This window comes from Bicyclus anynana, chromosome Z, assembly GCF_947172395.1.
Source record: "Bicyclus anynana chromosome Z, ilBicAnyn1.1, whole genome shotgun sequence".
Classification (NCBI taxonomy): Eukaryota; Metazoa; Arthropoda; class Insecta; order Lepidoptera; family Nymphalidae; genus Bicyclus; species Bicyclus anynana.
The window spans coordinates 16,315,343-16,339,308 of NC_069110.1; the positions used below are offsets into that span (position 1 = coordinate 16,315,343).

Below are 23,966 nucleotides of genomic sequence, written 5' to 3' on the forward strand. Positions count from 1 at the left end.
CCGACATTCTCCATAAATGAGATGCATGTTAGCGTATTCCATCGGCGTGTATGGTTGCGGCATGATAACGCTAAACAGTCCAAAATACACCAAAAGTCCAATTCACAAAACACAGGCACAGTCCAAAATAATGCCAGGTCAGTTCAGTTTGCAGATCACTTAAGTCCAGTCCAAAATGCAAAGCCAAAAGTCGTTAGTACGAGAGCCACGTCAATTGAATACGGAAAGTTGCGCAGTAAACAAAGGAGCAGAGCGTACTGACTTGCTGGGAACAGGATTTTCTTTACCTGCATCATTGTCATTCAACAAAGAACATCTGTCTATCCCTCTCTAACGTATACTTATCGCTATCTTTCTCTCTCTCTCTCTCTCTTATTTTTAAATGTTATCGTTCGTTCCATTAAAATTCTAGGAAATTGCAACGTATGACTCACATCATTTTGTGCATAAAGTAAAAGTGATTTCTAGGAGCAAAAACATTTTAGAAATTTAGTTCTTGTTTACAAATGGTACGCATATTTTTTTTTTGCGACTAGTTATCCTAGGGTATTATACTATTTTGAAATCTTGATTAGTTGCGTCAACTTTGAAAATAACTTGCCATAGCGGTGTTCATACTTTTTTTTGCAAGACCATGAGTCAAAGTAGACTGAAAGTAAAAATCTTTAAAAATTTGAGGGAAAAAAAATATTTTGATATTTTTTTGTGTAAAAACTGCGGGCATTGTGGTGTTTTTAAGAGTTGTGGTGAATAGTAGTATTACTTAGGTTCCGATACAAAAAAAATCTTAAGCATATTTAAGAAATTGTAGCTGCGGTAGTTCAAAATATCATACAAGGTGTAAATTTTCAAAGAATTTTAAAATTTATTTTGTAACTAAAAAAAAAATTTAGGTATATTTTTTTTATTATTTTTCCTTAAGTGCTCATGAGCAGGTCAATCTTTTGGCGCCCGCTTATCGTTGAATTTTGGGACACGTTGTATATATAAAAGAAAGTCGTGTTAGTTACACCACTTATAACTCAAGAACGGATGAATCGATTCAGCTGAAAATTGGCAGGGAGGTAGTTTAGAGCCAGGAGAAGGACATAGGATACTTTTTTTTTTTTGTAGGGGTAGGGTAGGGTATAGGGATAGGGTAGGGGTAGGGTAGCGGTAGGGTAGTTGTAGGGTAGGGTAGGGGTAGAGTAGAGATAGGGTAGGGGTAAGGGTAGGAGTAGGGTAGTGTAAGATAGGGATAGGGAAGAAGTGCAAATAAATAAATTAATAAGTCAAAGCGAAGCTTGAGCGGGTCCGCTAGTTGAAATTATATAAACAAGTATTTATTTTACTTTAGTTAGTAAGGTTATGACGAATACTATAAACTATTAACAGCTAATATACGGTGTTAAATGGCCATGTCCTGTTTTGAATCGAAATTTAAAAAAAGGAAAAAAAAAATTAAAATAATTTATTTCGTGTCGTTTGTTTACAAGCACTTTTGAAACATTGTGTTTGTCCGCAAAAAATAAGTTATTTTTTAAATATTTGCAGGCATGCGCCGAACTTCTTCCAATTAGCTAAAAATTTACTTTTTTTAAAAGAAATTTGGCCTCATACTGTTTATTTGATGTAGGCATCATGTATAAACTATCATCAACTGACCTCAGTCTCAAAACTAGATTGATAACGATGGGTTCATCCGGAATAGCTTGAGGCAGTGGAGTTGGTGGACGATGCTCTTGTACGTCGTCTACGATGTCTGTAGCACCCTGAAATACATGTCATCATTATCAACCCATATTCAGCTCAATGTTGAGCACAAGTCTCCTTTCAGAATAAGAGGGATTGGGCCTTAGTCCACCACACTGGGCCAAAGCGTAGTAGACTTCACACACGTAGAGAATTAAGAAAATTTTTAAATATGCAGGTTTTCTCACAATGTTTTTCCTTCGCTGTCTAAGACGCGTGATATTTAATTTCTTAAAAAAGCACTTTTGGAGGTGCATAACCAACAAGTAGATAACCATAACAACGTTGAGTTTTAGTTGGTAAGCGTCCGACATAACCTTGAAATCTCGTGCCGCGTATAAATCGTGAGAATTTCGTAAAGGACATAAAATATAAATTGCCCCTTGGGAAGGTTCAGTACTGTTCAAACATTTAATATAATTTTCTATTTTATATTTTTTTACATTTGACGTTATCACGTCTATAAATATGTAAAATTATAAATCGATGTGTTACGAGTAAAAAACGATAGAAAAAAAAATGAACTCTATGCGATGATGGGCAATTTTTTTTCCGTAAACCGACTTGTTTTGTCCATTTCTCCTTTTTCCTCAAGTAATATGCAAAATTTGCAATAACAAAGAGCCCCGGACCGGATTCGAACCTGCACCCTCCGAATCGAACACAGAGATCATACTCACTGGGCTATCACGGCTCTGTATCCTGTGGTGTAAGACTAATCATAATATTAATTTTAATCAATTTACAAATATATTATCCACTACTTTTTACACACACCCATATTAGTATCCACTTAACCGTCGGGCGAAGCCGGGGCGGGTCGCTATACTAAAGCCATACTCGAGGAGTACTGTATACCAACAAACAAATTAAAAATGAGGGTATAAATCGCTAGTCATTTTACACCTAATAATAATTATAACTAACTGGTCCTTAAATTAATGAAAATAAATTTGATTAATAAGCTTAGAACAAGTAAATATATTTTGAATAATATTTGTCGGGAACGACTAAATTACGAGGGCTAAATATCGGGATATCATGGTATGCCTCAACTATTTTCTACGCTTTATGTCAGGGATGGCAAATAAAAGTAACACTATCAATCAATACCGTTGACTTACTTCTACTGGTCTACCCTCTAATTACAATATTAATCAAGTGTAGCGCTGATACTATCAGATGTAAACCAGGATTAGTTATCATAGGGCAGGGATTCAGGCACGAGCGAAATCACGGACTGGTAACCGCTAGTAGCAGGATTAAAGTCTTTTACAGCTAGCCTAAACTCTCCTTCCCCGCTCATGTTGCCTCCCAGCCGAGTAACTAACAATGCTATTATTATAATGGCCTCACTATGCGGATAACTGACTCACCCAATTCCTTCACTTGCTGCTAAACTGATTAGATCCAGCTAAAGCGTTAAACCACGTTCAACTAAATAAACTTGAGCTACGGCGCGCTCTGTCCGAGATCGTTAGCTGACATATGTCCACAGACAAATAACTGACAAATAAACGTCGCGTACGTTGACGTTTCTAACAGATATCGCTATCAAATTAGTTACTCTAATGGATATAAGATGGCGCTACTATCGAATCCTCTGACATATTTTATAAAACAACAATATATAATTTAAAATAAAAGCCCGCGTCTCGGCCTAGCGCCGCCGCGCAACTCGCGTCCGTCCGCGCCGCACCGCACACCCAACGTGTGGAGCAGGCCGCCTACGGAAACCGCGCCGCGCCCGTCACCCACGCATCGATGCTCGACACTGTTCGCGGCACTACCGCCGCCGCCCGCGCCGCTCCGCTTACACGGGACGAGCTGGCCGCTCGCGACACCGCCCTAGAAACTACCACTCAAACGGGCTACCCGTGGACACAAACCCAGAGGAAATTATAGAGGCCCTGCGATCCCAAGGCTTCGACCCGGAATACGCAAGACCAGGATGCATCTTCCTTTCCTACTGAGAACCTCTGACATCACTCCCAGGATCTATGAGGTCCGGGAGATCATGTGTATGCCGGCCATCAGAGTGGAGGCATGGCGTGGGCGGAAGGGGCCCGCCCAATGCCATAAGTGCCAAAAATTCCGCCACTCCTCGCGCCAGTGCCACCGCCGCCAGGCCTGCGTGCGCTGTGGCGAGGAACATAGCGCCAGAGATTGCCCTCGTCCCCTAGAAGAACCCGCAACATGCGCGAACTGCGGTGGAGCGCACCCAGCCAACCACGTTGCCTACCCAGTATTTAAAAAGGGAGATTAAAAACAAAAGGGCAGGCACGGTTGCAGAAACCGTCAACACAGACAAAAGAGGAACTGGGGGACCGAGAACAGCACAGGTTCTAATGAAAGCGCAGGAAAGGACCAGTCAGGGCGCTACGCTGAGGACCCCGGCAAACGTTACACGCCCTGAGACATACAAGAGGCCATGAAAAATAAGAGGACTGGAAAGAGCAAAGGCAAGGCTGAGCCGACAAGAGGAAGACCTGGCACCACAACAAAGCCAAAAGGTGGCCAGTGATGTCCTCTATCCATCCACGTCCGCCTCTAACCACACTCGAAACCAGCCCTCGACTACCGAGATAACCGAGGGGCCGCAGAACAATGACAAAGACCGCAAACATATGAAGACCGCAAATGCTATCGAGGCAGCAATTATGGTCCTCACTGAGGTCCTCAAGGCAGTACGAAACGGCCAAGACCTGGGGTCTTGGCCGTTTCGTACTGATATATACGTCGTATACTGATATTAGAGGGCATTGCCAAAATATCCAGTACCAATGCCTGAACTAAAGATTCTTTACTGGAACGCCTGTGGCCTGAACCAAAAGACCACACTACTTAAGATGCTCCTCAAGGAAAACGACCCGGACGTAGTCCTGATAAACGAGACCCACCTCGCCACCACGACAGGAAGGAAATTCCCAACCTACATAGTCTACAGGGAAGACGAGATGTCGGGGCCCTGCCCAATATGCAGACTAATGGTCCTAGTAAAAAGGAGGATCCCGCACCAACTGCTACCAACTCCAATCCTTAAATCGATGAGAGCACTGGGAATCGAAATCTCGGTACACAGGACTTTTGCAGTCTATCGCTCACCTGGAAGCACATTAGACGTGGCAGAGGTCAGAACTCTTCTGGATTGGATGACGCAGACGCATACAACTATGGTGTGTCTGGACCAAAATCACTGACCTCTGACTGACCAACGCAGATCATAACCCTGACGTCCTAGACACAGTGGTACACAAAGGGGTAGAAACTCCCATTACACTGGAAGTCTTGGACGACGAGGTTCTGTCAGACCACCAACCAGTTATGGCAGTCCTCCAAGCGAGCCCAGTTAGAGCGGCTCGTCACACGCCTCGGAGACGCACTGATTGGAACCGCTTACAGCAGGACCTGGAAAAAGATACGCCAAACAGATTAATCCGCACGCCAGCAGAAGTTGACGCCTTCACAGAGGAAATAACGAACCGCATCCAAAATGCCATGGAAAACGCTACAGTCCCGATTCCTCCAGGACAAAAACTTGTTGCCCCATAATATAAAGCAGCTAATAATCAAGAAAAGAGACCTCCGAAGAAAGTTCATGCAAACGCGCTGCCCTCTATACAAGACTCAAGTCGTAAAACTAACCGAGAAGGTGAAGACACTGCTGGACGATCTCGACTCGGAATCCTGGGAGCACAGAATCGACGAAGCAAACGGAGACATATCACCCCTCCACAAACTCTGCCGAGCACTAGCTGGAGCACCAGAGCCAATCAGACCCCTTAAAAACCCCGACGGTGACTTAAGATACCGAGCGGCCGACAGAGCAGCCATCTTCGCCGATCACCTGGCTGAGCAATTCAAGCCGTTTGCATCGGCACACCCCAGTCAGTACTAAGCGCGCTCGAAGAATGGGTTGACCTTTGGAGGCTGTCTGTAAATGTCTCCAAGACGCAGGCAATCCTTTTCGGAGGCACGCGACGATTCCGTTTATTCAAATAAAACAATTCTTATTATTATTCTTATTCCCTGAAAAACTCAAACTGAAAGGAGAAGAAGTCGAATGGGCTAGAGAAGTAAAGTACCTGGGGGTGACCATCGACCGACGCCTGTGCATGGCGTCGCACGCGAAGAAGGTCATCGCCCAGAACAAGGTGGCGAGTTTGCTTCTCCAGCCCATTCTCACCTCAAGACTGCCACTTAGAATCAAGAGGGGGAACTAACGTACATCCGATCCCGACTCACCTACGCAGCCCCGGCATGGTACGCGCTTACCAGTAAGAGCACGAAAGAAAACCTGCGTAGGAGGCAGTCGGTAGCTCTCCGCCGACTGACTGGAGCCCCAAGGTACGTGAGGAATGCCACAATACAAATAGATCTCAAGATGGAGAGCCTGGATGAGTTCATAGGACGCCTCGCCGAGAGGACATTTACAAAAGCCGACTCAGCGATCTATAACCATCTTCGGGGCATAGCCCCCTACCACAAGAGACCTCCAGATGGGAAATCTTTCCCACGGGACCTCATTCCCTTAACTCAACCTCCTTAGCTCATAGAATTTTAAGAGGAGGAAGGGGCTTCACCTCTCCCCCTCGCTCTCCAACTTAACAAGAAGCCATGGTTTAACGCCACTCACGCCTTTACTGGGCTTCCCACAAGCGGGACTAACTCAATGAAGGCACAAACCTCTCATTCTTCCTAGCGATAGCTAGAATTCTCCCAAGGCCATTGGCCACCCCAAGGACCCTGTCGTTTTTACGACAGGCGATTGAAACCACAGGCAGGGGGCACAGCCCCGAACCTGTTTCCCCACACCTCTGCGGGTGTGAGGGATTTCCATGTAGATGGGCAAACACAACACTAGCGTAGGTTAAGATCGGACGGATCGTGGTTTTATAAAGCGTTAGCTTTGAACGGAGGGATAATTTGCTTTTTTTGTTAATCAAAAAAAGCAAATTTGCGTAAAGGCGGTGCATTACGTATGAAGCCTTTTTCTTCGCTTTATTGATGTGCATGGAGAAGCAAAGGTTATGCCTAGGTACTTGGCAGTACATTGCCAGGAGATGGGAGCTCCGTAAAGGGAGACTTCTTTGAGTCCGGGTTTGTTTCGGGGGACCGGTTTGCCAGTGAAAAGCACGGCTGCGCTTTTCTCTGGGTTGACTTCTATCCGCCAGAGGCGGAACCATTTGCCCATAATGTTAACTGCCTTCTGGAGGCGGACTCTAATGGAACGCCGGTCTGCGGCCGTCGTGTACAGTGCGATGTCATCCGCGAACTGGGCGACGTGTACGTCCGAGTGGTCGGTGGGGATGTCGCTTGTGAAGAGCGAGTATAGAAGCAGGGAGAGCACGGAGCCCTGGGAGACTCCGGCGCGAGAATCCGTCTGGGGGATGAGAGAGTGCCGTCTATAGGGTACCTAAAGGTGCGGTTGGACAGAAAGCTATGTAGCAAGCGGACCATTTTGATTGGTACGCCGAACCGGTTCAGTTTGACTATTAAGCTTTCGTGCCAGACTCGGTCAAACGCTTTAGCTACGTCAAAGAAAAGCGCTCCGGTGGCTATAGGTTTGTTGAATTTATTAAAACCGGTAAGGATGTGCTCCGTGAGGCGGTGCGCTTGGTGAACACACGAGTGTCTACACCGAAATCCAAACTGTTGGTTGTCTCATCAACCAACAGCGTTGCTTCTCATCGCAAATGGCTTTGAGGCGATTCAAGATTATTAAAGAAGAACAACTCAACATCTCACTTACTTCACTGCCACTAGAATCGGCGCGTTGCAGCTCGTTCATTGGTCGCTTCAATGGGGTCTTATCCCCATCCGCATCTACCTCTTCCTCGCTCCACATCCACTCTCCCGACAAAGTGCGGTGGAGGCGACCTGAAGAGCCTATTTGGCGTTTACTAGCCTGAGGAAGACAGTAACATTATTGTCATTATTATCGTAATTATAATTTGGTTTTTATTCTTTACAAGTTAGGCTTTGACTGCAATCTCACCTGATGGTAAGTGATGATGCAATCTAAGATGGAAGCGGGCTAACTTGTTAGGAGGTGGATGTAAATCCACACCCCTTTCGGCTTCAACAAGACATCGTATCGGAACGCTACATCGCTTGGCGGTAAGTCTTTGTCGGCCGATGCCGATGCCGCCCACCTGCTAGACCTGGACCAATTAAGAAAATCTCAATCGGCCCAACCGGAGATCGAACCCAGGATCTCTGTCTTGTAAATCCACAGCGCTCACCACTGCGCCACGGAGGCCGTCAAATTTGTCAATAGTCAATTTTGTCATCATCATCGCCATCACTGCTTGCTATGCTCGGTACAAAGGTAGTGACCACCACAGTTTATGAAAAGCCTTTAACTCAGTCTCTTTCTCAGTTAGCTGACTCAGAAATACAAAGCCAAAATGAAACCAGGTTTAGCAATCCAATCCTCGCTCATCGGTTCATTAACCTTAGTCTATTTTTATTGGTCCACTACTATAGCGTCAGGCGTACTTCTCAAACCAGGCAGATAAGACTACAAGCCATTGGAAAAAATTAACCTATGAAATGAACCAACGTGAATAACGCTGAGAAGGCTGTTCATCAGTCAATCAGAAAATAGGTCTGAGCGCTATGCCGTAATTTCTGAGCGGTACAGGTGACTACGTGGGTGAATGGAATATCTCAGGTACAAATGAGGAATCACGACTAATTATTAATGTACGGCTTTCTTATAGATTATTAAAAATAAATGTCGAAAACCCTAGTGCCGTACAAAAGTGGTGGTGCTAGAATAAGAAGTCAGTGCAAATATTTAATTCGCCGATAATTGCAGAAGCAATCAATATAGGTAATTTATTACTGTATGGCATTTGTGTAATTTCTTTTGTACACAGATAAAGATACATATTTCAACCGTATCCCTACATATGATATAAGGTCATTGTAAAATGCACGTTGGTTCATTTCACAGGTTAATTTTGTCCATGGGCTTGTAGTCTAAGAGAGATAATATGAAGCTTCATCATTGACAGCCCATATTCGGCTCACTGTTGAGCACGAGTTTCTTCTCAGAATGAGAGGGACTAGGCATTAATCCACCACACTGGCCAAATGCGCATTGGCAGACTTCACACACGAAAACCTGCCTAATTAGAGAATTCTCAGATATGCAGGTTGTTCCTTCACTGTTTGAGACATGTGATTAATTTCATGAAATTTAAATTTAATAAAAAAACGAGGTAGTTAGGGAAAGCCTAGCCTAGTTAGGAAAAATATTAAACTTTTAAAAATTGTAAGTGGGGGCTTATATTATAAAATAAATCTGTGTTCCAATTTTTCGACTCGGCAGATTTAGGTGTGTTGACCAATAAATAGTTTGTAGTGTCAGTCAAGTAATAGGGAATGATGAGATTTGAATTAAGGCCAGGTATTTTTTTCTATTCTTCATTGGTATGTATTTATAAATACTCTAAACTGATTTGGCTCAACAAACTCTATTTGATTAATTTTAATTATTTATTTACCTTGATTATTTTTACCTTTTGCACTCTTGTCCCTACACCGGGGCCCATATCAAGCAATGTTTGAGTCAGATACTTTCGGTCTTTTGCTTTTCTAAAGAACGGGTGCTTCAACAGTTCTGTGGCGGTAGGCCTTTTCGATGGGTCTTTTTGCAAACAGTCCGTAATCATTTTTCTAAATGTTATTCCATACACTTTGTACTGTTCCTTGTCTTCTGAACCTAGAAGTTAACATATTTAGATAAAAAAAATATTTATTTTATCTTATTAAATTCGTCTCGTTAAATTCTTATTAAAACATCTCGTCACATGATTTCGTCGGCTATTCGTGGATGATAGAAAAATAAATAAATTCATATCTATTCATGATGAACTTCCGAACTTAAATATATATATATATATATATGTAATAATGATTACATTGCATTTATTATAATGTTATGAGAATAGATAAACATAATATTGGCTTCAAAATCATCATATGTTTTATTATTTTATTATTTATTTAATATCCAGACTTCCCTCTTTATAGGATTTGGATTTTGGATCCACCACTCTGCTTCAATGTGGGTTTGACTTGTTTGACTCTTACAGAGAGACCAACAAATGGTAATGATAATAACCGAGATTATGAATTTGTTTCTCCTGACAAGTTAGCCCGCTTCCATCTAAAGGTGGGTACAGATTGGTGCAATGCAACATGTAATGTAATATTCTGCCTTACATTGCATGTTCCCTGCTGCCTTGGACGTGTGGCGCGCGCGGTACGCAAATGACTACGAATCATTCGAGAACATCTGTTCCCGCATTTCGTAACAAACACTATTAATAATTAACATTATTGCACTTTTCTGTGTTAATGTTATTTTCAATAAATTTCCGATTTCGTCCCATGCATCTTTCTTTAAATTTTGTTTAAAAAAGTTTTCATTTTGAGGTTTTCATAAAACTTCTCTTGTTCTGTATTCCTCTATCAATAAAAGTGACTCCTCGTCACTCCACGCACCCTCTTTCACCGCCATGATAGTAGCGCATGCGAACGAAACGAACGACCGTCCACGGCTCAGAGCTGCGCACACTGCGCGTCCCTTTGTGTTCGTACCAAAAACCGACAAATCTCGGATCGAACCGCGCACGAGTTATAACGCTCGGAGCGTGCGCGACCCAGGCGCAGTTCGTGCGCGCGAGGCGTCCAAACCACGAGCATTCGTGATACATTGCAGCAATGTGGACGTCAAATTCTTGCATTGCATGTTGCATTACATGTTGCATTGCACCAATCTGTACCCACCTTTAGATTGTATTATCACTTACCATCAGGTGAGATTTTAGTTAAGGTCTAACTTGTAAAGAAAAAAATAAATAGGTTGCTACGTAGAGGCATAGGAATTATTTCAATGTGTTTTAGTATATGATGTACCTGTATCCAAGTTTGGTGGGTCATTTTTCAAAGTCAGTATCAAAACTTTCATTGGTGGATATTTATGATATGGTGCTGTCCCTGTGGCCATCTCAATCGCTGTTATACCAAACGACCAGATATCAGCCTTGAAATCATAGCCTTGGTCCTGAAATTATACAAATTGACTATTTTAAAAAAATCTAATTAGGAATATATACTCGTATGTGACTAGCTGACGCCGTGCGGTTCTACCCGCGTGGTTCTTGTTTCCGTAGGAATACGGGGATAAAATATACCATATAGCCGTTCTCGATAAATGGGCTATTTAACACTGAAATAATTTTTCAAATCGGACCAGTAGAACAATCTCTTCAGCTTTATAATATTAGTATAGATTAGTGTAAATTTGAATAAAAGCCTGATATTTTTCTTTGTTTTCCTTACTAGCAGACGTCCTGAGGTTCAAAAAGTGTATAAAATCCCTAGGAAAGTTAATAATAAAGAAATCTTCGCTATTTATCAGCTCCGTTCGAAGAGTGACGTGATTTTCCACGTTAATAATTTCAGCAAAGCGATACAATAGCGTCTTTTGACATTTGTGACGTCATAGTTCACCTTCACATAGTGTCACAAAGACAAATCAAGCAATGGTAATGAATAATGTTTGTGTTAAAATTTCAGTTATGTGCATTAAATTAAATATCACGTGTCACAAATGGTGAAGGAAAAACGTCGTCAGGAAGAATGATAATTTTCTTAAATCTCTTTATGTGTAAAGTCTGCCAATCTGCATCATTGACCAGCATCTTGGACTAAGGCCTAACCCTTCTCATTCTGAGTGGAGACTCGTGCTCAGCAGTGAGTCGAATGTGGGTTGTTAATGATGATGATGAACATTCTTCTTTCCTGAGCCTTTTCCGTACTTGGCCATTACTGTTGGCCGTTGTGAATATTTTTTTCATATTCTTACCGGGTCCATAACTTCAGGTGCCATCCAACAAGGTGTGCCGACGAATGTATGTCTAACTTTCTGCCTGGTCATATCGCTGCCTGTGGCCAGCCAGGCGGAGACTCCAAAATCGGCTATCTGAACAATTCCATCTTCACCGAGTAAAATATTGCCAGCTTTAATATCCCTGAAATAAATTGTATTATGAACTAAGCAAGCTCTCGAGGGTTCATTGAAATTTACCATATTCGATAATTTACATTGATGTTAAACCATATAGCTGACAGTTATTTCGTATCGTAACAAGGGTCCGAAACATATCAATATTAATTAATATATAAGGATTTCCTATCTTTATTAATATTAATTAATATATTTTATTCTTAATACAATTAAGTTAATTTTAAAAGTTATGTCTTTTTAAATTTTTCCAAACGTTACAAACGCTGTCGTCTATTTAGCGACGTCACTTGATGTTGCTAAAGGAATAAGCGTCAAACTAAGATATGTCCAATTTTCTCACAGTATTGTTATTACACGGTTTAATGTTTACGGGTTTACGTGACGTCATGACATGGCCGAAAGCGTTTTGGCTCGTACTGTCAAAAAATATTAAAAAATTTAAATGTCAAAGAAATATGATAATTTATTTTCAATCTAACGATAATGAACAATTTAAGACCCTTTTAAAAAAGTGGCAACTAGCCTATTATCTGGCTCATAAGCGCACACGCACACACGTAAATAACGCATGTATATGCACAAATAAACACGTGGGATCTCGCATTGGTAATGTTCGGCTCGTGCGTTTGTACTGTGTTTGTTTGGTTGCATTTGCCAGGCGCCAGGTGTCAAGTTAATGCGCACGAGTTAAATGCGTAATGCGTCCACCCAACACGTTGTATTCTCGGCAGACGCAGTGGGAGGTTCCACTAATGAAAGATATCAGATTAATATTTCTCAAGGTGAACTTCGAAAACGCCTAAAATATATTTAGCATTGCTATAAATTGATACATTGTACAATTGCACAGATAAACATTAAATGCCAAAGGTTGTGCTTGCTTTGCAATATAACTTTAGGGTTCCGTATCTAAAAACAAAAAAAAACAGAACCCTTAAAGGAACACTTGGTTGACCATGTCTGTCTGTCAAAACCCTTTTTCTCACGAAAGCGAGAGGTATCAAGATGAAATTCATATCAAATACTCAGCTGTCCCTTAGAGCTGCGAAAAAATCGAACTTCTAAGTCTACACAATCAAAAGATACAGCCGTTTACGCTGCAAATTTTCGACACTAGCAAGGAAAGCAAAACCTACAGGGTACTTTCCCGTGAACTCAGAATCTTGAAAATTGGTACACAGCCACGTCTTATAGCACTAATAAAGGAAAAATCGCGAAAATCGCGAAAACATTTTTAGTTACATTGTCATATAATAAAAAATGAAAATTATACTTTTAAACTTTCCCTGTTCCTCATGAATGCTTAGAGGTATTAAATTCATATCAAATGCTGAGGGTTTTTAATACGTTTAAGATACAACAAAATCAAAGTTCTATGTCAACGCAATCAAAATAAACAGCAAATTTGAAAGTCGCATCTCGCAAGAGATTCAAAACAAAAGATACTTTCAGTTAACTTAGAATCTTGGAATTTAGCATAAAGCAATCTTATAGCACAGATGAAAAAAAATTGCAAAAGGCATAAATTTTTAGTAACATCACATTTTTTTTTAATAATTATAAACTTTTTACTATTTATTTCACGAACGCGTAGAGGTATCAAGTTGATATCAATTACTGTGGTCTAATTGCCTTAGAGATGTGAAAAAAAACAATTATGTAAGTCAACGCAAAAACCAAAACGCAAAGATTCAACCACTTAACTCGCATATTTTGAAAATCGTAACTACTGACAAAGGATCTTGTAATTCGCTCGAAGCAATAGCATACAGCAAAGATTACAGAAAAATTCACAATTACAGAAAAATTTACAAAACCTTAAAATTTTAGGTAGATACCAGATAACTTTTGCCTACAGGTTTGTACGGAACCCTCGGGGCTGATTTTTTTGTAATACTAACTTTAATTGACTTAACGGCTTTGAGTTCTGGCTCTTTTGAGCCTAAAAAAAATCTATGTGTGCAACAGCGCAGATATTAATACAATAGTGCTTGTTTTTCAATAACTACAAAATCGAATTGTATAATAGCACAGATCGATATATTGATAACTATAATTCGTACTGCCTTTGCAATAACCAACAAATCTAATTGTATAACCGCACAGATAAATATAATAAATACAATTTACTATGCAATAACTATCAAATCTATTTACACGAGTATAAGCGCACAGATAAATATATTACTCTAGTTTTTGCTTGTATACGCATCTGAGCTGCGCAGCATGGTATCTCGCAAATGCACTGCCACTAAGCTAACTGGGGCCACAGCTTTTCCCCTCATGACTGCCATGACGGTTTGCACACTGTATGCGCACGCGCAGTACTCGATCATGTCATGTTATTTTAAAACTGCGATAACTCCTAAGATATTCATTTAAACCGAATGATGTAAAGGTCAATTTTGTTTTAAATTAAATACTTATGATGAGTAACGTGAGAGCCGTGATAGCCCAGTGGATGTAGCATCTGCCTCGGATTCCGGAGGGTGTTGATTCGAATCCGGAACTTTTCAGTTCAGTTTAAAAATTTAAATATCACGTGTCTCTGTCAATTTGAATACCAGAGAATTTAAATATCACGTGTCTCTGTCAATTTGAATACCAGAGAATTTTCTTAATTATCTGCGTGTGTGAAGACTGTCAATCCGCATTGAGTATATTGACTATTGGCCTAACCCCTATCATTCTGAGAGGTGACTCGAGTTCAGCAGTGAGTCAAATATATAAATATCATGTTTATAAAAACACCTTCGCAATTAATGCATTATTTTAGAACAAATTTGGTTAGTATAAAAAAGGTTATATGAGCTAACCTTAGAAGATAGAGATATAGTATCGCGACCTTTTTTTTAGAACTTCTACGAGGAACAATTCTGTCATATATGGTTTTTGCGAAACTTTAATTGTTTACGCAGCGCACGCAGCGTAAGATCTCAATAGAAAAAATCCACCGATTTTGAAACATTCTTCATTGGCGCTCCGCTCCTATTGATCTTAGCGTGATAAAATATAGGCTATAACCTTCCTTGATAATTACACTATCTAATACTAACTAGTACTAGTAGTTCCTAAGATTAGCGTTTAAGGAAACAAACACACAAACTTCAGCTTTACAATATTAGTATAGACAATAGTTTGTCCTTGCTTTGCAATAACTACCAACTCTAATTGTATAATCGCACATAATAATATATTGAAAACTATAGTTTGTCTTTCATATGTAATAACTACCAAATTTAAAGTGTTTTTCTGATAGCATGGGTACGGTGACAGTCGCCTGCATGACGTTCATAATACGTACTATTGTCGTGAATCGAGCTTTCAAGAGCGAAACGAAATGTCACCCGCACCATCCTACGTGAAACGAACTGTAGTTGTGTAACCGCACAGATAAATACATTTAATACACTTGCTTTGCAATAACTACTAAATCTAATTGTATAGTTTCACAAATTAATTTATTAAATACTAGTAGACTCTCCGCGATTTCACCCATGTAGTTCCCGTTCCCGTTGAATACCGGGATAAAATATAGCTTGTGACACTCACAAACAACGTGGGTTTTATTGCTAAAAGGGTCATCAAAAACGGTTCAATAGATCCAGAGATTACACCAACAATTTCACAAACTTTGAACTATTTTTAATTGCCAGAATTACAATTGCATTAGATTTCGCTGCCTTGCATTTACTTGCATATATGCTTATTACTATTTACGAGCAGTGCATTCTCAGTATCAGAAATGGGATTTTACAATTTCTGTCTTATTTGTTTAAACGACTGTTTTTTCCTTGGTTTAATTATAGAAAAGTACAATGAGGTTGCAATGTAAACAGAACACACAATAAAATAAAGATACCAAATCGCATTTACAGCAAGCACTAAATAGACAAGAGAAGACAGAATATTTAAAAAAATGTAGCTGATTGTATAGATATAAGCATTGCTATTCTGCTATTGCTTTATTTGGATTTAAAAAGATAACGCTAGCGATATTATACTACTAATATTACAAATGGTAAAGTTTGTAAGGATGATACTCTTTTCTTGACATTTTGATAAAATGAATTTTTCGCCAGCTAATGTCCCTCTAGTTATTTATGTTACGAGTACATAAATTGATTTAAAGATGAATAATAAGCATTGATACTTGTATCCCTATATATGTAACACATACTACATTATTGCATATTTATACAATAAATAATAAGTTCACAGGCTTTGATCATATTTGAAAATAGTTCATTTAAAATTCGCAATAAATTAAAAGCAAGCACCTCAAAGCAGCGAAATTAATATGTAATAGGTTTTAAATATATTTTATAATACTAATAAACATATAATATGCAATTATATTAAGCACATAAGAGTTCAGATGTATATAGTTTAAAATTATTTTTGTTTTAGTTATCACACGAAAATGGACTTTAGTCCAATACTGTCAGTTAGCATGATAGAAAATGCTTCGAAATCTGCAACAGCAGGTTGATATTTTCATTGTTTTTTGGTATACTAAACATATTTTCACTGTCTGCTTCATTAGTCTAATAGTTAGCCTATGTGGCTATAGATAACAAGATTGTGGGTTCGAGTCCTGAATCAGGCTATGGAATAACTTAGCCTTGTTGAGTTGTGGAGTTGAAGAGATGGTGATGTCACACCCCCGTGCCTCGCAGAGCATGTTATGCTATCAGCCTCAGGCATTATCATTAACACTGATGAAACTCAGACAGTTGTTATCGCACAGCTTATACAGAACAAATAAAACTAATAAACAATTTTTGTATGGTGATAGTAATTGCTTTGTTGAAGTAGTTCATTAATTATTCTTATATACACTCTTTCTTCTTACTCGTGTAATATAACTCTAACTATTTCATTATGCATAATATTAAATAGCAAAAGTTTGACTACAAAAATAAACATTGTCTATGTAAATGATGGTGCATGTAATTACAAACCTGTGTATTTGCCCATTGTTATGAAAGTATTCTAAACCTTTCAGGACTTCCTTCAGAACCGTGGCTATGGTCGCCTCATCAAATACTCCATTCCTGCAGTTGGATACATTCATCTTATATTTGATTAGATCCAAAAGACTTCCACCTGGAAATAAACATTAAATAATCAAACTAAATATATATTAAAGCTTCAATAGTTTGTTTGCTAGATTGACCGTTCCAAGAAAATCTATTTGGCTTTGAATGCAGTGAATTTCTTGAATGAAGCTCATGACTAAGAACCCCGTGTGGGTTACAAACATGATTTCCAATTTAGACGGCCTACGTCGCGCAGTGTTATGCGCGGTGGATTTACAAGACCCCCGGCTTGTCCGATTGAGGAAGGCTTCGGCCGTGGCTAGTTACCACCCTACCGATAAAGACGTACCGCAAAGCGATTTAGCGTTCCGGTACGACGCCGTGTAGAAACCGAAAGGGGTGTGAATTGTCTTCCTACTCCTAACAAGTTAGCCGTTAGCATCTTAGATTATATCATCACTTACCATCAGGTGAGATTGTGGGCTAACTTGTAAAGAATAAAAAAAAACGAGAGTCTTAATTTTGTGTAAATTTTATAAATGGAATTAAAGAACAACCATAATAAAGTACAAAATAAAGATGATTAAAAATTATATGATAAAGTTTTTTTTATCATTAAAAGAATCACATGACTACTAAATCATCCTGACCTGATCATCACCATCATCATTATTTACATGCAGCATATAGCAGTACAATGTCCCGGTATAGCATGCATTCTTGATTTTCTGTGTGTGTGAAGTCTGCCAACCAGCATTGGGTCAGCGTGGTGGACTAATGGGCTAACCCCTCTCATTCTGAGAGAAGACTCGAGCTCAGCAGTGAACCGAATATGGGTTGATGATGAAGTGAGTCTGAGGTTATGCGTTTAGAAAAAAGAGAATTATTTATTACCTTCCAACAATTTCAACACCAGCCACAGCTCATCGCGTACCACAAAGCTTGTGTAGTATGTCACTACATTTATGTGGTTGCAGCTTGACATGGCCTGAAACATGGAAATATTGAATTTATAAAAAAAAAACGTAAAAATATTGCATAACATATAACATCAACCTATTTCAACAGGCTACACAGGCATAGGGGCAGGCGAATCTCTTTAAAGGAGAGATGGATATGGAGCTTACACCCACCATGTTGCTCCTAACTACTGGACCTAAGATGCAGCAGAATAATGTCCTGGTATAGTTCTTCTATTCCAGTGATGACCTTTCACATTATAGTCCAGTTTTGGCAGGACTGGCTTTTTACTATATCCTGCAAAATTGGACGCTGTTCACACATGGCAGTTCAGTTTTGCACGATCCAGTAAAAACTACCTAATCCTATGCCCATTATCAGGGGAACACTGAACACAATAAGCAGGAATCCATGTGATCACTGCTATTGAAATATATGTGTGATAACAACAACAATCATTGCCCGGTGCATTGACCGATATACTAGTACTTTATCAGATCTATTTGCAACGATATACCTGTCACTGATAATCATTCAGTCCCAGTAGAGCAATGCACTGCTGATTTCAAGAACTGACACTGGGTTGTACATAATAGTAAGGCAAAATAAAAGCTTATTATTATAATAGTATAACCTACAATACTCCCACAACTAAGACTGTGGACTGAAATATAGCAAGTCTTTATCTTAAGCCACTTAGGCTATATACATATAGGATAAGTGGTTAGGTGCATAACTACTGGACTAATGAGGCAGCTGAACTTTCATTGCATATCATAAAATTGATGTTCCAGATAGGACAACGTCTATCTGGTTCACTACTAACTTGTACTCTTACAGTTACAGTTCATTTATCTGCCAATGACTTATTTCCATGGAAAAGCTCATCGATTTCATAATATCTTCAACATAATAAAAGATTTGGACGCACATAAAATTTTAATAGTTAAGGTCACTCACTTGAATTTCTTTCAACAGATCGTCCATTGATGTATTCCATTTTTCCAAGTTTATTCTTTTTATGGCACATTTCTCACCCTTTGTCTTACAAAATGCTGCATAAACAACAGCAGTTGCCCCAACACCTGCAAATAAAAGTATCACAAAATAAATGATATAAACGGGCAAGATATTTGATAATTTTATTAATAGGAGCTTGTACACACCACGGGGGAGAGATATCAGAATGAGCAGAGGTGAAATTTGTTTTATAGGAGCTCATATACTACTACTACCTTATATAATCAAAGACTACTACTATATTAAATATTATGCTATTAAAATAAGTAGCCATTTATTAATATGAATACAAACTATTTCTAGGGTTTGTACTTAGTATAATGTTGATGTTATTTTTGCTTGAATATGAAAACAGCATGACGACAAAATGTAATTCAATACACAATGTTTACATACTGCTGCATAGAAATGGGCGGATTCTGTCAATAATGTGAGTTGGTGTAAGCACTGTACCTACTGTAAGACCACAACTCATTATCCTCAAGGATATTATTAGGTAAAACTTCGAGAAAGTTCCTCATATTATCCTCAAAAGGGTTTAGTACTTAGAATCATTCCAAGTTTTTGGTATTGGTTGTGAATTAATTAGCATTTCATGAATATTCTATTTATATTGACATACAATATTACTAATCAGATAATCTTAAAAATAACACAAGTGTACAGCAATAAAATTAAAAGAATCAACAGTCTTTGATTATTTAGAATAATTTTGAAATTATAAATTAATTACAACATACATACCAATGACATCTCGTAATTCGTAGTCCTCATGACTGTGAGACCACGGAATTGATGGATTATTGGCCGGCGAGGCCGCCATCTTGCTTGTAAATAGACTCCCAATGGCGGGTGTTTTGTCTAAGGAGCAAGCGCATCGCATGTACGAGGATAACGCATTCAGTTGGCGATCGCAAGCTCTAAATGATTTCTGTAATAAACAATTATTTATTTACAACCTAACTTATTGAACAATATGGAAAACAAACTTTAAAATGGGTTTACGGATTTATTATAAAATTTATATGATTGCAACACTGAACTTGACAGAAATTGACAAGTGGAAATCAAACGGATTAAGACGTGCCGCGGTTAATACGAACAACACGACATCGCTACGTATATTTTTATGACGTAATAAAATATTGTAGCACACATTAGAGCATGGTTCATTTTTGAACTATTTAAGTATCATAGAACCAATAACTTCGATTAGTAAAAAAAAATCCTGGATGCTATTAAAAAACATGAAAATTCCCAGAACAAAGTCATAAATATTATTTAACACTTTTCATAGCTTCTAAAAGATAGTTACTTCTTAAACCTTAAACTTAGCAGAGATAGTTATTGTTTACTATTGAAATATTTATATGGTTTAAAATTCTTGAATCCATATGATTTAAGAATGCCTAGACAAAAAAATAAAATAACTCCCATGCGGGTAGTTTTTAATCTATGCATCCGTACCAAGCTATTGGTTTTGTTTTCTGTCGTTCCGGAACTTCTTTTTACAATTAAAGTTTCTTGGCATTGCGTGCACTGTCAATATATTTTTTGTATGTTTTACTTTAAAATTAATTATTAAATACCTGTCGAAATAATCCAGAGGCGCCACTCTGAGGAACATTACTTTCTGGAGGCACGTTACTGGAAAACACAAAATACATATAATTAAATTAAATTAATTCTATGTAATTTACCAAAAGTCTTCTGTTTATAAAATCTCCACTTCTTTACGAATGTAGGTTTAATTACTAAGTAAAATAAATTTCTAAATTATTATTAAATTACTAAGAAAAAGGGTGTAAGGGGGAGGCTAGTAGATACAGTCAGTCTCCTTAACTACCTGCTGGTGGTGCACCCTATAGATGGGCTGACGAGGCTCTGACGACCGACAAATAGCGGTATATCCATTCCCAATGGTTAGATTTTTAAAATGGCTCAGGCCGGTGTCGAGCAGCACCAACAACTGTGCGAAGAATCTTTGCGCTGACCAACCCGCATACCCAGCGTGGTCATAACTTAAATTACGGTAACTGCGGAGCAAGGGGTGTTACGAATCTCTAGCAGAGTTTCCGCTGCCAACCGCGACGAAGTATTTTTTTTTAAAGAATAATTGACATTTTTTTATAATAATATTATGACCAATATTCCCATTCCCCTTCAAATAGTCGGGAAAGACTATGCTAGGAGTGGGTACGACAATTATAACGGGGAGGGGATCGAACCACCACCCCTCGGTGATGAGTCCGACCGCTCTTACCGTGGAGCTGTTGAGACTTCAACTATGGGCCTCATATGAAGGCTCAGAGTTACTCAGCGAGCAATGGTACAAGCTATGCTAGGAGTATCTCTGCGTGATCGAATAAGAATTGAAAACACCGCAGATGAACCACCGACTTAGGTCAACGAGTCGCGAAGTTGAAGTGGCAGAGCACATGGTTCGAAAAGCCGGTGGACGTTGGGGTCCCAATTAGTAATTATTGTAGAAGTATCAAAAATCATATCTAAATATTCTGGCCCTTAAACTAAGTAAGCCTGAGTCTTAAGGTTCACTGACTTCCCTTAGGTACATGGTATTTATATGTCCACGTGCTGAACATAGTTCAAACAATATGGTTCTGAGCCGCATGCATTCGACTCCCTGCAACCCTCATAATATAATTATTCCACCTTAGTGTTCAACTAGCACTGTGCTTTCCGGTCAGGGGTCGCAATTCCAGCGCCTCAGTACCCCAATGACCATTTGCTCTTCGAACTATATGCCGCGTCAATTCAACCTTACGATTCGTTGAGTTATGCCGGTAACTTTGGTTTTTCTGCGGATCTCCTCATTTCTGATACCATTAGACAGAGACAACACAAGCATAGCTCACTACTTTTCGCACTGAGTATTATCAAACATTGAAAATTCTGAACGAAAATCGGACAAAGCTGTAAGCTTTTATTTTTATTCAATGACAAGTCAGCCCTTGACTGCGATCTCACTTGGTGTTCAGTGACGATGCAGTCTATGATGGGAGCGAACTTTTTACATGGAAGAAGTGCAGTTTTACTATCTAACAGTTTCTACGCGGCATCGTACCGGAACGCTAGATTGGCGGTATCTTTGCCCGGGTGGTAATAAGCCACGGACGAAGCCTACCACCAGACCAGAACAGAGCCAATTCAGTAAATATTAAATCCTAAAATGACCCGTGCTGGGAATCGAACCCAGGACCTGTCTGTGAGAGGTTGTCAAAAACCAAGCGCTGATCACAGTTACAAATCAGATTTTAGAAACTAACTTTTCATGGAATAATATTATTATTTAAAAAAAAATACAACCGACTTCAAAACTTTAGCATACCCACAAAACTAAAAATGGAACAATAACATTATAAGATTTTCTACCTATTGATTACTTTGAAGTCGGTGCCAAGCCCGTGTGGTGGTAAAGAATTATTAAAATACTCTAATTTATAAAAAAATATAATTTTCTCCCCTTAGGTGTGGACTTTATTTTGAACTTTGGGAAACATATGGGATTTAATTCGAAAAATACCCTTTCTAATAAAAAAAAACATTAACAAAATCGGACTACTCAATAAAAAGTTACCGATGTTCATACATAAAAAAATATATACAAGTCGAATTGTTAACCTTCTCTCTGTCTCTCGTCAGTTGAAAAATATCTCCGCCGATAGCGCCGATAGCAGAAATAATTCCTATACAACCACTCTTTCTATCAAATGGTCTACCAAAACCCGCTCAAATAAGTACACGTTTAGCATCACGACCTGGCGTAGAAAAGCACACGCACCTAATATCATAATTGTGTAGGTAGGTACTCGTAACTAACGAACCCACGCTCCACTCCACTTGTAAACCGTTTATTTTCTGTCCCTTTTAATTAATTAAACTCAACCAAATGAATGAAATAAATCTGCCCAAAAATAAATAAACCTTCAATCACTTCTGTTAATAAATCTCTTTCGTAATTAATATTTTTGGAGTAAGTCACGTTTTTTAATAAACATTTTCAGACTGATACGGTAGGCTGTTACAATATCACAAAGTTAAATAAAGGACCGGACATTTTTTTTGCAATATACAATTACGCCTGATGGAAACTGGAAAGCATTAATGCGATCTAAGTTGGAGCGCAAGAGCCGTGATAGCCCAGTGGAAACGACCTTTGCCTCCGAAGGGTGTGGGTTCGAATCCGGTACGGGGCATGCACCTCATACTTTTCAGTTGATTAAGAAATTAAATATCACGTGCCTCAAACGGTGAAGGAATAACAGCGTGAGGAAACCTGCATACCAGAGAATTTTCTTAATTCTCTGCGTGTGTGAAATCTGCCAATCTGCATTGGGCCAGCGTGGTGGACTATTGGCCTAACCCCTCTCATTCTGAGAGGAGACTCGAACTCAGCAGTGAGCCGAATATGGGTTGATAATGATGAAATTGGAGCGCATTTACCTAGAAGATGCCTATTCACTATTGCTTCGAAGGTGTTTAAATTGTAAGTGTCAGGAAACACAAACGCCGGAAGGGTATTCAAAATTTTTGCTGTACGAATGAAATGTGGATGCAAACCGTTTCGTAGTTGATAATTATGATAATTTCACACTACATAAAATTTCGTTTAAATTAATATATTTTTTAATCTTTTCTTTTTTTATTTTCTATTCAATATGGTCCCCATTACGGGTGAAGGCCTTCTCCATTTTTCGCCATGCCTGTCCGTTGCGTTTGTTACACAATTTTTACAAACTTTTCTAATTATTTCATCAGCCCAAGCGGTTGTTATTGACATTTTGTTAATTCTATTAAGTGGCTAAGACACGTCAAAGTTAGTGAATAGGTCTACAAATATAAGAGACCGGCAAACATACTCTGTGAGTCAACCGCCAATTTCAGGATGAAACTGACATTTTTTGGGAATAATTGGGCCCAGGATTCGAATTCACAACTTTATAGACATTATCAATGGACCGACCGATTGTAGTTAATCATCATCTCCTATACCTTGTTCCACTTAACTAGGGTTGGCAATATGTCAATCCCCTCCGTTAGCCTCAACGAGGTAGTTTAATACATATTTTACATACTTAACTTAACTTTTTCAACGACTACCTACATTTTAATTTATTTTAGCAAAGTTAAAATGCTTTCTAAGATTT

At 39.0% G+C, this 23,966-nt stretch overlaps 1 protein-coding gene across 4 annotated transcripts in view; it reads right to left on the reverse strand.

Annotated features, from left to right (window-relative positions):
- Window positions 1-23,966, reverse strand: part of LOC112046335 (STE20/SPS1-related proline-alanine-rich protein kinase) — a 40,531-nt gene that overhangs the window by 7,635 nt on the left and 8,930 nt on the right. The window contains exons 3-12 of one of the 4 annotated variants that reach the window (XM_024082952.2): window positions 20,388-20,445; window positions 19,543-19,729; window positions 18,739-18,863; window positions 17,713-17,806; window positions 16,741-16,885; window positions 11,615-11,780; window positions 10,663-10,810; window positions 9,246-9,463; window positions 7,484-7,639; window positions 1,645-1,751 (exon numbers count right to left, since the gene is read on the reverse strand). In XM_024082952.2, coding sequence (XP_023938720.1) covers window positions 1,645-1,751; window positions 7,484-7,639; window positions 9,246-9,463; window positions 10,663-10,810; window positions 11,615-11,780; window positions 16,741-16,885; window positions 17,713-17,806; window positions 18,739-18,863; window positions 19,543-19,729; window positions 20,388-20,445 — 1,404 coding nt within the window. Of the gene's footprint in view, window positions 1-1,644; window positions 1,752-7,483; window positions 7,640-9,245; window positions 9,464-10,662; window positions 10,811-11,614; window positions 11,781-16,740; window positions 16,886-17,712; window positions 17,807-18,738; window positions 18,864-19,251; window positions 19,426-19,542; window positions 19,730-20,387; window positions 20,446-23,966 lie in introns of those variants that run through there. The other 3 variants (XM_024082955.2, XM_052890532.1, XM_052890533.1) reach the window with 3 other exon arrangements.